The sequence below is a fragment of the Hibiscus syriacus genome, unplaced genomic scaffold, assembly GCF_006381635.1.
Source record: "Hibiscus syriacus cultivar Baekdansim isolate YM2019G1 unplaced genomic scaffold, ASM638163v2 tig00112957_pilon, whole genome shotgun sequence".
In the NCBI taxonomy this organism is placed as follows: domain Eukaryota; kingdom Viridiplantae; phylum Streptophyta; class Magnoliopsida; order Malvales; family Malvaceae; genus Hibiscus; species Hibiscus syriacus.
The window spans coordinates 33262-48066 of record NW_024063424.1 but is presented as its reverse complement, the minus strand read 5'-3'; the positions used below and the strand labels follow the sequence as shown (position 1 = coordinate 48066).

The 14805-nt window shown below is 33.9% G+C and overlaps 1 protein-coding gene across 2 annotated transcripts; it reads left to right on the top strand.

Moving 5' to 3' along the window:
- The first annotated feature begins 11970 nt into the window (after positions 1-11970).
- LOC120184836 (protein MHF2 homolog) lies at positions 11971-14532 on the top strand. 2 transcript variants are annotated; one of them, XM_039189215.1, is made up of 6 exons: positions 11971-12163; positions 12285-12306; positions 12400-12446; positions 12519-12558; positions 13654-13707; positions 14333-14532. In XM_039189215.1, exons 1-6 carry the CDS (start codon positions 12074-12076, stop codon positions 14434-14436), a joined length of 357 nt encoding a protein of 118 aa, XP_039045146.1. In that variant the 5' UTR covers positions 11971-12073; the 3' UTR covers positions 14437-14532. The 2 variants fall into 2 exon arrangements, with proteins under 2 accessions (XP_039045146.1, XP_039045145.1); XM_039189214.1 differs by having other exon boundaries at positions 12258-12306.
- The last annotated feature ends 273 nt before the right edge of the window (positions 14533-14805 follow it).

The window sequence follows — 14805 nt, the reverse complement described above, 5'->3', positions numbered from 1 at the left end:
TTTATGCATGTTAATCCTCGTTGCCTTTTTCATTTCGCATTGCGATTCTATCGTTGCGATTTGCATTTCGCATTGCGATGTAAAATGATTGCCTTTCGCAACGCGATTCTGACTTTCGCAACGAGATAATACAGAATCGCAATGCGAGTTTCAAAGTTCGCAACAGGTTTAGTTTCGCAAGCCAAATTTTTTTGTGTATATATACGCAGCAGCAACAACTCATAACCTAATCCCTAAATCGCAACTCATTCCATCTCCATCTATCACTCTCTCCGGCGACATCCGTTCCATATCCAACGACATCCTTCCCCATCCGGCAACAGGTCTTAGTTTCGTATCTCGTTTGTTTAGTTACAACCATGAATCATCTAATGTTGATCATGTTTGGATAGATTTGTGTTTGGAGGGTCATGGGAGAATGTTCATGGTGTTTTACAATATATGCCTTTACCCATGAATCTTCAACTAAAACTGTCATAAAGAAGTTAACTTATGAAACCCTAATGTTCGTGTTTCAAAGAAATTGAATTTAGAGCCCCTAAGTGGATTTAGGCTATCTTATCAGAGAAATGGTAAAGTTTATTTGTTAACCGACAATGAAGATGTTGAACGATTCATTGCTTACATTAATGTTTCAAGTGATGTTACATTGTATGTTGTTGAACCTAGAAGTAGTATTGTTGGGTCAGTAGCGGGTAGTATCAACTAAGTGGGTCTCAAAACCCACAGCCTTTCTCTATCCAAATCCAAATCAACTTTCAGCACCAAATTCGGTTTTCGTATTGACCAATTAGACGATGATGAGCCAAGAGAAAAAATTGTGAGTACTAGTCAGTATTCGAAATTTGATCTTGGTCATACCCGGACTTTGATATTGGTCAATACACGATTTTGATGATGTTTCAGAAGAAGAACAGACCCTGCGTGTAATGATTTTGATATTGGTCAATCCCGAATTTTGATGATGAAACACCCTTGCCGGAAAGATGTTGTTGATGATAATGAGGAGGAAGTTACGACTGTGAATGAACATGTTGAACATCCATTCTGTAATTCATATAATCCTGAAGAAGAAAAGAAGAAGAAAAAGTCCCCGAAGAAAGAAAATGCCACGGGAGTATAACTGGAATATGCCAGAATTACTTCAGTTCCGGAAGAAGAGTTGGCAAAGAAAGCAGTTGATTATTACACAAAAGTTACGTATCAAGAAAGATGATTGTTTTGATACAAAGGAAGACTTGAAGATAGCTTTGTATACGAAATGTGTGGAAGATGGCTATCAACTAAAAGTTAACAATCAAGCAAAGATCGTTTCGAAACAAGGTGTACGATTGACAAAAACTTTACGTGGCGTATGATTGCAAAGAGGATAAAAGATTGTGCAATGTTTCAAGTTAGGACTTTTATTGATAAACATACATGTTCAAGAACCCAAGTTTTTCCTCACCATAGACAGGCAAACAAAAGGTGTGGGTGGTTTTCTGGCTGAGTTAATGTTTTTGAATTGCAGGGTATATCGGGGACATGAAATTATGACTGACATGAATGCTCGGTTCAAGATTATATATCATATTCTCAAGCTTGGAGAGCCAAATGTTATGCCTTGGAATTGTTGAGGGGGTCGCCAGAAGCATCGTTTGCCCAACTGCCGGCTTATGTCACAATTTAAAGCTGAAAAATCCTGGGTCGGTAACTCATATCAAAACAGATAGAGATGGACGCTTTGAGTTTCTGTTTATCGCCATTGGTGCTGCGGTTAGTAATCAATATAATTCTTTTGACTCATTTCTGTTGTTATATGCATTTCACATTTAAATGATTATATTTCTTGTGTATATTATTTTTGTAGATTCGTTCGTTTATTACTTGCATGCGCCCAGTTATTATAGTTGACGGAGCACATTGAAAGGTCGATACCTTGGAGTAAACTTATTAGCAGTAGCCATGGATGAACAATGGGATATTGCCAATAGTTACGGGGTTGGCAAATCTGAAACCTCTGATTCATGGACATGGTTATGGGGCATCTTAGGGATTGCATAGGTCCTATTAGCAATCTGACAATCATATCCGATAGGGCAAACTCAATTGACAACGCTGTTAGAAGGTGTTTCCCAGATGCTTTTCATGGACTTTGTGGTGTTCATTTGTATAGAAATCTAAATCAAGGTCTGCTGGTATAAAAAAGCACAAATGGACATACTGGAAGGCTGTAAAGGCTTATCGGGAAGTGGATTTCAATAAGCATATAAACTGTTTAAGACGTGTTTTGCCTCAGTGTGCTCAAACAATAGAAGATGTCGGGTTTGAAATATGGTCAAGAGTACATCAACTTGGAGTAAGATATGGTTTCATGACGTCTAATAGTGCAGAATCAATTAACGCTCTAAGTCGTCATTCCCGGAAATTACTCATTACTATGTTAATGGAGTTTTTTCGATCCTCTATTCAACAGTGGTACTACAAGAAAAGAAACCATGCAGGTATTATTTATTTGAATTCGTAACTTATCATATATTTTACTAAGTATTATTTATTAAATTTACCAGGAACATTGGAACATCGTGTTACACCATGGACTGAAAAAAAGATAACGAAACGTGTTGTGAAGTCAACGTCATGGAGAGTTGAACCATGTTCAAACACTTTATTTGAAGTACTGGATAATAACTTAAATGGGCTTGTCGATCTAAATGCAAGGACGTGTAGTTGTATGAAATGGCAAACATCTGGTTATCCATGTGGCCATGTTATAAAAGTTGCTCTTCATCTAAACCAAGATGATTCAAGCACATACGCTATGGATTGCTACACTACAGAAGTATATCGACAGACTTATGCCGAGATTGTCTACCCTATTTCACATCCTTCTGAGTGGGACATACCAGATGACTTACAAACAATTTTGCCACCAGCCATGGACAGAAGGCTACCTGGCCGACCAAAAAGTCACGATCGTATACCGTCTAAGGGTGAAGAGAAGAAGAGATCGACATGTAGTCGGTGCAAGGAAAGTGGTCATACAAGGTTGACATGGATCACCAGTGCCATCATAATCATCTTTTCCTCTACCAAAATATGGATCATCATCAAAATCCAAAGCTCATATGGTGTCAAGAAAAAGGCAATCAAAATCGCAATCATCTTTAAAATCCCAATCACAACTGGCTTCACCTTTTGGGACTGTTAACTTAGGTGATTTTTAAATGCAAACGTTGTATTATGTAGATTTTATGTGTGAACTTTTAACATTTTCAGTTAGGCATGTATTAGTAACTTGAGTTGAAAATTGCTATGATCTGTTCCAGTTGTTATCACTTAATAGGCAATCATCTTAATGTCCATCGCAACGCGGAAATTACTATCGCAATGCGAAATGAAAATCGCAACGAGAGAATCGCAATGCGAAATGAAAATCGCAACGCTAATTTCGCAATGCGAAATGAAAATCGCAACGAGGGAATCGCAACGCGAAATGAAAATCGCAACGCGAATTTAATTTCGCGTTGCGATTTTCATTTTCGCGTTGCGATTCACTCGTTGCGATTTTCATTTCGCATTGCGATAGTACTTTTGCCTTCAACATAATGCAGATTGAAATCAACAAAATCAACCATTACATTTCAATCAATTAAACAAGCACAAATAAGAATTATGTTAACATCAATTAAACAAATCAACTTTTACAAATCACCTTTTACAAATCAATTAAACAATAAGAAAATAAGCAATAATTATTAGAGAAAATAACACTTCTACTATTGAATCAACTTTTGCAGCCATACATCATTTTCACGCAGCTCACTTCTGAGATTAACCTGCATAAACCAACATTTGCTCAAACAACACTTTCTACACATCTAAAACCTACAAACAGCAAATTATTGAATTCTAGGTACTTAACCAAACATTTTCAAACCACAAGCCTATAAACATACCAATTGTTATGGACATTTTTATAACGCGATGCAGGTAGGCAGCGTCTCGTATATATCGATCTAGCCATATAATGTCGAAACCACAAGCCTACTGCAGCTCTTTCTATATCGGTGGAAGGTAGATACTTTATACTTCCTGTGATCAAACGGTCCAACGCCAAGCATACAAGAGGACCACAATCCCCTCTGGGTCCTTTCGTTTGTTGTGGTGCGGTCTCATCTCTGCTAACTGTAATATTGAGCTTCTTTGGCTTCTTGTTTCCAGAACGAGTCCAATAATTTATCGCATCCAAGTATTTAGCCAAATAAGAGCTCCATCCCTTAATATATCTCTTAAATCAGCCAATGATATGTAATTTATCATGCTGTCATATACTATTGCCTAAGGGATGGGATCTTAAGCTCGACGAGAAGCCAATGGTTACATTCCAAAACAGGGATAAACACCTACAATCATAAGTAATAATTCATTCATTTACGCACTTATTTATGAATACCTTTAAACTCAATCTAAAATAAACACTAACCTTATCGACCTACCACCATGCAGGATAAAGTTTAGCTTGTCCATTGCCCAACGCAAATGATTCATCTCGTTGATTCTTCAAGTGAACGGCGTTAAAGACGTCGGCATAATTGTATACCGTGTATTTCTTTTATTTTCCTTAAGTTTCCTAATTATTAGAAGACGTGACACCCACGCATCGATATGCTGTTTTACAAAAAAAGACATATATTAGTAACTTACATAAATTTACAAAAAAATAATCAAATGAAAATATAAGAAAAATATAAGACTTACCCCTCCATCGAAATAGCCATTGTCTTCGACCCCTAATAATACGCCCCACCAAGACCGATCAAGCAACAAATAGATATCATCATTGAGCTTGCATGTCAGTGAAACACCCTGGCTTCGCTCATGTAGATAAAAATCAACTGCGGTCTTAGCCCAAAGGGTGTTATCCAGAATTGTGTCTGGTAATTGTTTCCTCTCCTCTTCAGATACCGGTATGGTACTGGCCGGTAACTCATACGAGAGCCAACTTGAATCCATCATGTCCGGCACGTCAGAGGGTTTCTCAAGAATCCTACATATGACGCCATGTGAATCGGGCTCTTGAATGGTGGGAGGGACCTCTTCAACGATGACAGTGGCCTCTTGAACGGTGGGAGGGGACTCTCGAGGAATGATAGGGGCCTCTTCAACGATAGGAGTGGACTCTTGAGGGATGATAGGCGAGTCGGGCTTCTTCTTGCGGTGTCTTCGCACTATTGGGGTATACGGAGACTTAATAGCACGTGCACGTCGTCTGATGCGTGAACTCTTTCGTGCAAGAAAAATCCGACGTAAAGCATCCACCTTATCGGTCCGCTAAATAAAAATACAAATATCAGTAAATAAACAGACATGATATTTAAACAGTGAAAACAAAGATAAATATATTTCAAACTTTCAACCAAAAGACAAAACAAAGACAAATACTAACTTCACAGTGTTAAAGTAAAAAGTTTAGCAGTTTTGGCAGCAACCGAATAATTTACTAAGCAATCTAAGTGAAATGGTTAATTTAAGTGAAATTACGAGTAAATTTATCATCAAGTTAAATATGGAAAATCTTAAACTTACCTCGTTGCGTAGAGTATGAACCTCATTCTGCAACGATACTACCATCTCACGTAGAGCGGCAACCTCACCACGTAAAGTAGACACCTCCACACGCCATGCACCATCGTTATCGCGTAGAGTACCGATCTCCTCACGCAAGGCATTGACCTCATCACGTAACTCCCTTGACTCATCCCGTGGAGGTGGAGAACAGGGAGATAGAAGTCGTGGCATCTTTGTCGGTCGCCTATCATGAGGTGATGGTGGAGAAGAGACTCGATGATGTGACGGGATAGGTGATGGCTCTCGTTGTAGAGGTGTATAGTCGGGTCGATCAGGTGATGGCTCTGGGTGAGGTGATGGCTCTCGAAGTGGAGGAAGTGGAGGCTGCTCATCATTCGTGCCATCAAAAAACGCTGACTAGCTTGCCACCAATCAGTGGCAAGCTCAGCCTCCGTGGGTGTCAGTCTCATTAATGGAGTGTTGGCCTCCTAAAAATATAAAAACTAAAACAAAGTTAAACGTCTACTATTAATAACTTGTTTATATATGATAGTATTTGTGTTAACTTACATTATTTATTGTCGCATATGGTATTAAGTCTTCCCAATCCAACATACGTTTCCTCTTCCAGGAAATAGCCCTAGGAATATCATCTGAGGATTTTAATGCATATGTCTGCATGCTGGGGAAAGCCTCGAATATCCAAATCTACAAACAATATAATAACAAACATTAGTAATTATTAAATAATTAATTATAATTTTAAAAACATTATATAGAAATTCTTACCTTAAAGGCCCAAACAAAGCCTGACAAAGTGTATTTCGACCCATCGCCCCGCAAACTTTTGTGGTCATCAAAGGCAGACGACAACTTAGTCCAGGTAGCTTTCCATATATACGAACCCCACGGAAACAGATTCCATGCATTTAGGTCCTCTACCAATAATATTAGCTCCTGAGGAATAGGTTGTCTGGCCTCTCTGCCTAAAAAGCCGGCATACAAAAGTAGTAGAAGGCATACTCGAACAACATCGACGTCATTCATCGAGTAAAACCATCTTTCTTATTAAACAATTTCTTCATGTCGTCGACGTGTAAGTTCGGCTTCTCTATTGACTCATCAGGAAAAACCTTGGATAACCATGATGGGCGGGTGATATGACGAGTGTACCGGCCTACATCATCGTGTCCGAATCGTAGACCAGTGATTAAGCAGAACTCCTTCCGCCCAAAACAAGTATACGCCGGTGGAAAATGAAACCATATCTCTTCCTCACCACGTTGTATACTGTCGGGTAGATCGCTAGTCATGGTCTGAAGCCACAAATGGGTCAAACTAGCATCTCCACCCGGATGCTGTACTCTCAGCCATGGCCCGAAGCAGGTTTCTTCAAACAATTTTCTTTGTGCAGGTGAAAGCTTCGAAGCAATTGTAGTGGCTAGGCAAACTTTATTCCTTAATGTCAATGAAGCCGAAAAAAATTTCTACAAAAAAACAATAAACATACCAAGTTAGATATACCAAAAATTACACTGTCAAGATATACCAAAAACAAAACAATAAACATAAATAGTAGTTTATTCTTGAAACTAAAATTTGCAACACTGTTTTTGTCTTTTGGTTGAAATAAAAATCGCAACGAGATAATGAGAATCGCAACGCGGAAATGACTATCGCAACGAGAGAATCGCAACACGAAATGACTATCGCGACCAGACAATCGCAACGCGAAATGAAAATCGCAACCGCGAAATAAAAATCGTAACGCGAAATGAAAATCGCAACGCGAAATGAAAATCGCAATGCGATTTTGGTTTCGCGTTGCGATTTTTATTTCGCGTTGCGATAGTTATTTCCGCGTTGCGATTTTCATTCTCGAAACTATTCTTCTTCTGCATTACTTCAACCAAAAGACAAAGCAAAGACAAATACTAACTTCACAGGCTAAACAGTTTAGCAGTATTGGCAGCAATCGAATGAATTTAATAAGAAATCTAAGTGAAATGGTTAATCTATTATTGAAATTACCAGTAAACTTATCATCAATCTCAATATGAAAAACCTAAAATAATGCAAAAATTTCAAAAATAAAAATAAAAAAACTAACCCTCGGAGGTTGATTTTTCACTTCTGAATGATTGTGAGGGATTTTTGACTGTGAATGGTTGTAAGGGATTTCGCCGGCGATGGGGACGGAAATCTTCGGAGATGGGGACGAATTTCGCCGTAGAGAGTGAGAGATGGAGATGGGACTGAGTGTTGTGTTTTTGGGTTTGAGGTTATGAGTTGCGATTACTGTGGACGGTTCAGTTTCCGATTTATTAAGAAAAAATTCGTGTTTGGAATTTGAAAAAAAAATACGCGTTAATACGAATGGCGCTATGTAAATCACGTTGCGAAAGTCAGAATCGCGTTGTGAAAGTCAGTATCTCGTTGCGATTTTGCATTATCGCATTGCGATAGTAAGTATCGCATTGCGATAGTCAGTATCGCATTGCGATTTTCCCAATTCGCGTTGCGATTTACTTATTCGCATTGCGAATTGGGAAAATCGCAACGACATTGTATACCATCGCAACGCGATTTCCAACTATCGCAACGCGAAATGCAACGCGAATTTGCGATAATGGAGATCGCGTTGCGAATTAGCGATCGCATTGCGATTTTGTTGGTCATTTTGGCAAATCCGGAAAAAGTTGGTTAAAATCGTATATTATATGGGATTTTTGGTCACTGAGGTTATTTTCTCTTTTTTTTTTTTTTTTTTATGGGACTGAAGTGGTTTGATTTGGAAAATTTTGAAAATAGAGGTCGTGAAACGAATGAGGCGAAACTTTTCAAGTCCTTATATGCAATAATAGAGAAATAAAAGTACAAAATTAAAAATTGATTACACCGTTAACATCCAGGTTGTCCCACTTTATTACACGTGGCTCTATGATTTCCTGTTGAATCAGTTCCAATAATAATGTTTAGATTTGTGAGCGGAGCCGCAGCGGTGAGGGTCCGATATTATTCGAATCGAGCTTGGTCAAAAAATTTTGAGTTATTCAAGTTGACGATTTTATTTTATTATTTCAAATTGACTTGAATTTTTTTAAGTTTATTCGAATTGAGTCGAGTCGAGTCGAATTTTTGAGTTTATGTTTAAATTTAATTATAAATATTTATAATATTATGATATTATTTGATTCCAATTTAAATGATTTTTATAACTATATACAATACATATATATTTCTTCATATATTTTTCATATGCGATGTACATATATTAAACTTAAAAATTATTTCAATAATTATTAAAAATTTCGAGTTATATTCCACAACTCGATTTGAACTTGAAATTATTCGAGTCGAGTTTATAAAATTACTACTCGAAGTCAATCCGAATCGAGTTTTCTTGAGTTGAGTTTAGTTTAGTAAAAAAATCAATTTTTCGAATCGAGTCGAGTTTTACTCACTTCTAAATGAAGGATCATTCTATTTATATCCGATGATGAACTTAGGGCGTCAGTGGTCATTGAAAATATATTTGATTTGAATACGGTGAATTTTGATTTAATTTAATTTTATATGATTATATTAAAAATTATATTTGGGTCAGAAAAAGTTGGAAGATAAAAGTTAGGTTAAATTTAGATTTATGGTGATAATAATAATATAATTAAATATATATATTTAAAGATATTGTTATAATTCTTTGTATTCCACAAATATCTATTAATGAGGCGATTTTCTTAATTTAATTTATTCTTTTATAATATTAATATTTAAATATTTGAATTTATTTAAGAGATCAATTACTTTATCTGATTAAATCAACAGATGGAGATGGGACGATTTTGAATATAAATAAAACTTTGATTATTTGATTATATTTGAATGGTTGTGTCGGTAATTGAATTTACAAAAATTATTATTATATTTATCAAATTATTACAAAATAATCAATATGATGTTATAATAATTATAAATTTTCTAATTTTAAAAGAAAACAAGCATCAACTTGATAAAAAAACAAATACTGCCTTGTACTTACCACGTATTAATAAAAAAAAGTTTTAAAAAATTTAACATATGAAATTAATTAAAGAATATTTTAGGTACTTAGATGAAAAAATTGAGTACTTTAGGTACATGCTTTGATCAAAAAATACATTAAGTGCCTATTTTGATCAGAAAGACAACTTTAGGTACTTATTTTGACAAAAAAATATTTTAGGTACTTAAATGTAAAAGATGGTATACTTCAAGTACTTATTTGCTATTAAGCCTGTTTTTTATGTCATGTTTAATTTACTCCTTTATATCATATAATCATATAAGTCGTAGTATTGTTGAGTCAAGTAGAAATGTGCTTTGTATAACCTTGTTCTTAAATTTCCATAATTATAATATTTGAAAAATAATTGATACACAAGTTGTGTAAATTTAATTTACATAATTCTATCTTTTAGAGTTAGGGTATGTTTTAATCTTTATGGATTTAGGGTCTAGAGTTAGAAATTTAAGATTCAGGGTTTTAGAATTTAAAGGTTTAGGAATCAAATATAGACTTAAGGGAGCAGGTGGGGATAGTCGCTTCTTTTAAAAAATTTAAATGCTCGTATATTTTAAATATTTTCTTTGTATTTTATATTGATAATTTATTTTAATGTCTTAATTTTTTTTTAAGTTCATCCATCTTGAAAATTTATCAGATTGCACGAACCAATTTATCTTACTGATTAAAGGAATTGTTGTTGTTCCTAGAGGTTGTGGGTTCGAGCACCAGCAGTTGCAGCAGGGTGATTGAACATTCATTGTCAAATAATTGAGAGTAATTAGAACATATACTACTTTGTAATCACCTTAGTTTAATAAAAAAAACTATAAGTACACAAATTTTAATGCATGGGAAGAAGGGTTTACAAGTTATTGACTTGTCATTTTCCTACAAGTTTTCTTATACCATAAAATATGGGAATTTTTGTAATTATGAGAGATTTAAGATAATTTTATGGGAATAATAATAATTTAATAATTTTACTTGTCTTTTTTTCAAATTTATTTAGAGTAAAGTACACAAATGGTCTTCTAACTATAGAGTACTGTTTTTAAGTCCCTAACTATTGAAAGTTACAAAATGATCATCCGACTATAAATTGTTGTTTTGTTGAGTCATCGACTATTAAAAGTTACAAAATAGTAATCCAACTATTCATTATATTCCAAACTCATCTTTTTTTTTTGCTTAAAAACTGGCGGTTGTCTAAGTTGTATGTCAACATGATGACTAGTATATGATAGTCATTTGAGATTTTGGGATCGAATTTTATCATATCACAATCAAGAACTTAACATCCAGCTTAGAATATCATCAATTTTTTAACGAAAAAGGATGAGTTGGGACATAATGAATAGTCGGGTGACAATTTGTAACTTTTAATAGTCGGGGACTAAAAAAATAACTTTCTATATAGTCAGATGACTATTTGTAACTTTTAATAGTCTATGCGCTTAATAAAGCAATATTCTATAGTCAAGGACCATTTGTGTGATTTATCCATTTATTTATATTTGTGATTTATTTCTTTCAACCCAAAAAATGAATAGATTAAATATGTGTGAAATAATATGTTTTGCATTAGGCTAGATTTTTTTTCAAGTCAATTAGCTCCATTTTGAATTAGAATAGTTTTTTATTAGTGTAGAGGGATTATAAGATAATATCTGTTTGAAATTCTCTCTATCAGTTGACAATAAACACACATTGTAAGGGTCGTTGCTTGAACCCGAGACCTCTGAGAGAATAACACTCCCTTTGACCATTAAAATTACTTGATGAGTTATGAATTAGAAATAAATACTTGATTGAATTAATTAGAAATATAGTAGAAGTTTTAATTTTAATATACACTTCAATTTGAAAATGAATGTTAGAAAATATTAATTCCAATTGAAGCCCTTAAACAACTTGAAAACTAAATTTGGATCCAAATTCCTATTTAAAATTCTTATATTTAAACTCAAAAAGGCAATTTTCTGAAAAAAAGGGTAAATTACCAAAATGGTCACTTATTTATAAATATTAACATTTTTAGGGTTAATATGATATTTTACCTAAAGTTTAAGGGTTAAATTGATATTTTATCAAAAGTTTAGAGATCAAATTAGAAATTACTCATTTTATTAATGTTTTGTGTCATCAACCTAACAACGACTCAGTGATCAATATATACCAATCGATAACGTAAATGATCAAAATATAATAAAATTAAAATGTTAACGTAAATGACCTAAACACAATGTTTTACAAATAGATGACCAAAAGTGAACAAAACTGAAATAGAAATGGTCATTCTTATATTTTATCCAAAACAAAAATGTGCATGAAGGTTGACCCTCCAATTCACAAGAGATACGCTCTACCCTTGAGCTCTCTGAGCCATGGCGGCTTCTATTTCTCGGCTTCCCTTTTTATATCTCTTTGAAAATCATCGCAAATCACATCAATTTGAGCCAACCGCAGCCGATTCAGATGGACAAGAAGCGACGAAAAGTCAAGATCGAGGAACAAAATCAAATCAATTCCGCCATGGATGACCACGAAACTCCCGTTCTTGAACCTGTAATCTCCGCCTCTTTTGTATCAATTTCCTTTTATGTTTTTCTTATTCGAATCGATTTGTTTGGCATCAATGCATATTTGTTTCTCCTTCAAGGATTTGACCAGAGACATCTTCAAGCAGATTTGGACCAGAAAAGCTCAAGGTTTCGCAATTTGATCGATCTCGCCGTTTTCTCCTTCCATTTTAACCTCAATTCATAATCTAAAACTTAGGGTTTCGGTGTTTTTAATTCCAGAGCGTGAAGGAATCGATTTTCATCAGACCGACGCCATGGATTCCGAGGTACCTTCATTACTGATTTGTTCTTCCGCATTTCATCACTTGTTTCACTGATATCTTTAATTTTAATCGTAGGTTGTAGCAGGAACATCAAAGAAGATTCGACCAACATTCGGTAAATTTATTTCTTAAACAGGTTCAAATATTAATATTATAAATTGAACGAATTGATTCATAAATTATTCTTATAATATATTTTTACAATATTTAATCTGATCAATAATAAATTTAAACTTATAAAAACAATCAAATACAATGTAAAAGAAAAAATATCCTAACGTTTGATTAAATAATTATTTTGATTATTATTTACTTTTATTTAGAGCATTTTACCTGAAATAATTTATTTTAAGGTAAAAACACTCGTAATATTAGCAAAATTGCTAGTAGGGAAGACACAGGGAACACAATACGTCTTCCCCATTCTTCACGTTGTTGGAATGCCAATATTACCATAGGAACAAAACAGAAGACGCACTGTGGTCCTCGTGACTTCTCGAAAATGTATTGTGTTCCCGGCGTCTCCCGACTAGCACTGTAGCATTCACATTATATCAGGAAATAAATCCGACGAGACCCCATATGAGCCAATAATTTTTCCCTGCCCTACATGAGCAACTTTTCCCATAATATTTTAGTAAATAGTTGTTTTAACACTTATTCTTTTTTTAAGAAAAGTATTTTGGCCCAACATTTCATTTAGGGAAAAAATGTCATGGAGTGTTGACACTTTGTTAATCAATGGTTTCCATTCATAAAGGAATTTTTTGTCTAAAAATAAAACCTTAATGCTAAAATGTTTAAACATAAGGACTAAAGTAACTATTTAGTCAAATGCTATTTAACAAAACAAATTAATATTTTATTATCTGACGGTTTTCATTCATGAAAAGATTTTTTGCTTCAAATGGAATGTTGAGATTAAAATACTAAAAGAAAGGAGTTAAGTGACTATCTAATCAGAAGTTAGTTAATAAATTAATGTTTATTAATTGACGATTTCGTAACAATCTTTTTACTCTAAAATAAAAATTAGAATAAAATGTTCTAAAAAAAATTAAGAGTCAAAAAGACGATTTAATCGGATGCTAAGAATGTTTTTATCATTATGTCTAATAATTAGTGTTCAATGTGTTCTAGTAATTTGAACATTGACTGATGCTTCAAAGTACGTATAAATCTACCATTATTGAAATCAATCTGATTGCAGCTAATCCAAATGCTCTAAAGCTGAGTTGCGAACTCGTTCGGATTTTCATTACAGGTTCTTTTTGTATTTAAAAAAGTGTTTATTGCAGAATTTAAATTAGACTATTTTTTTGGTAGTTTTTTTTTTGAGTTAGTTGCATCTTACATTCCTAATATATGACCTCTATTTCAAATTGCTCCCTAAACTTTTAAACATTTCAATCTTATCCTTAAACTATGGCTATCTTTCTAAATTATTCTTCAAACTTCTAAATATTTCATTTCCATCCCCAAACTGTGATCTTCATTCTAAATTGGTCCTTGAACTTTTTGAACATTTCAATTTTATTCTAAATTATAGGTATATAGTAGGCACATCTCTTATTAATAAAACCATTAGGCCAAGCTATTTTATTATATATTTGAAAAAAATAGTTTAAAATATGGTTGAAATGGATTATACATTTAGATGAATTTAGGGATGAAATTGGAAGATCTAAAAGTTTAGGGACTGATTTAGAATGAGATTCATAATTTGGGGATAAGATTGGGATGTTCAAAAGTTTAAGGACTGATACAGAATGAGAGTCATAGTTTGAGCATGAAATTGGAATATTTAAAAGTTTAAGGACTAATTTAAAAGAAGGGACATAGTTTGGGGACACATAATGCAATTAACTCTTTGTTTATTTTTGAAACAGAGGCAGTGCAGCGAGCTGCTACGGTTGCTGAAGGAGAGGGTGGTGCTAAGGTGGAAGCAATTCATTTAGAAAGAATTCTCCCTCAATTACTCCTTGATTTTTAAGGTGTTTAACTCACCAACTAATGCCTTTAATTTTTGTGAAGAATCTTGTGATTATAGTTTTTTTTTTTTAATTTGGTATACATCATTAATTGTAAATAAAAGGGAATTGTTCGATTTTCTTGTAAGGAAAGAGAACGAATGTGGTAATTTCACCATATGATTAACCTAATATGTTTTGTTTCATTTAAGCAAAAAGGCATAAGATATCTTTGTACTTTAAAAAAATTAATGTGACATTCGTATTATTTTTCTCTCAATGTGACCCTTCAACTTAGAAATTAAGCCCAATGTGACCATTTGACCAATATTTTTCATTGTTGATCGTTACGGTGCTGACAGTTCACGGTGTTGACGTGACGCTCTACAATT

Coding starts and splice junctions, on each gene's coding strand:
- LOC120184836 (XM_039189214.1), top strand. CDS start 12,074: ATGGACAAGAAGCGACGAAAAGTCAAGATCGAGGAACAAAATCAAATC. Junction 12,559..13,653: donor GAAGATTCGACCAACATTCG/GTAAATTTATTT, acceptor ATCTGATTGCAG/CTAATCCAAATGCTCTAAAG. Junction 13,708..14,332: donor CGTTCGGATTTTCATTACAG/GTTCTTTTTGTA, acceptor TTTTTGAAACAG/AGGCAGTGCAGCGAGCTGCT.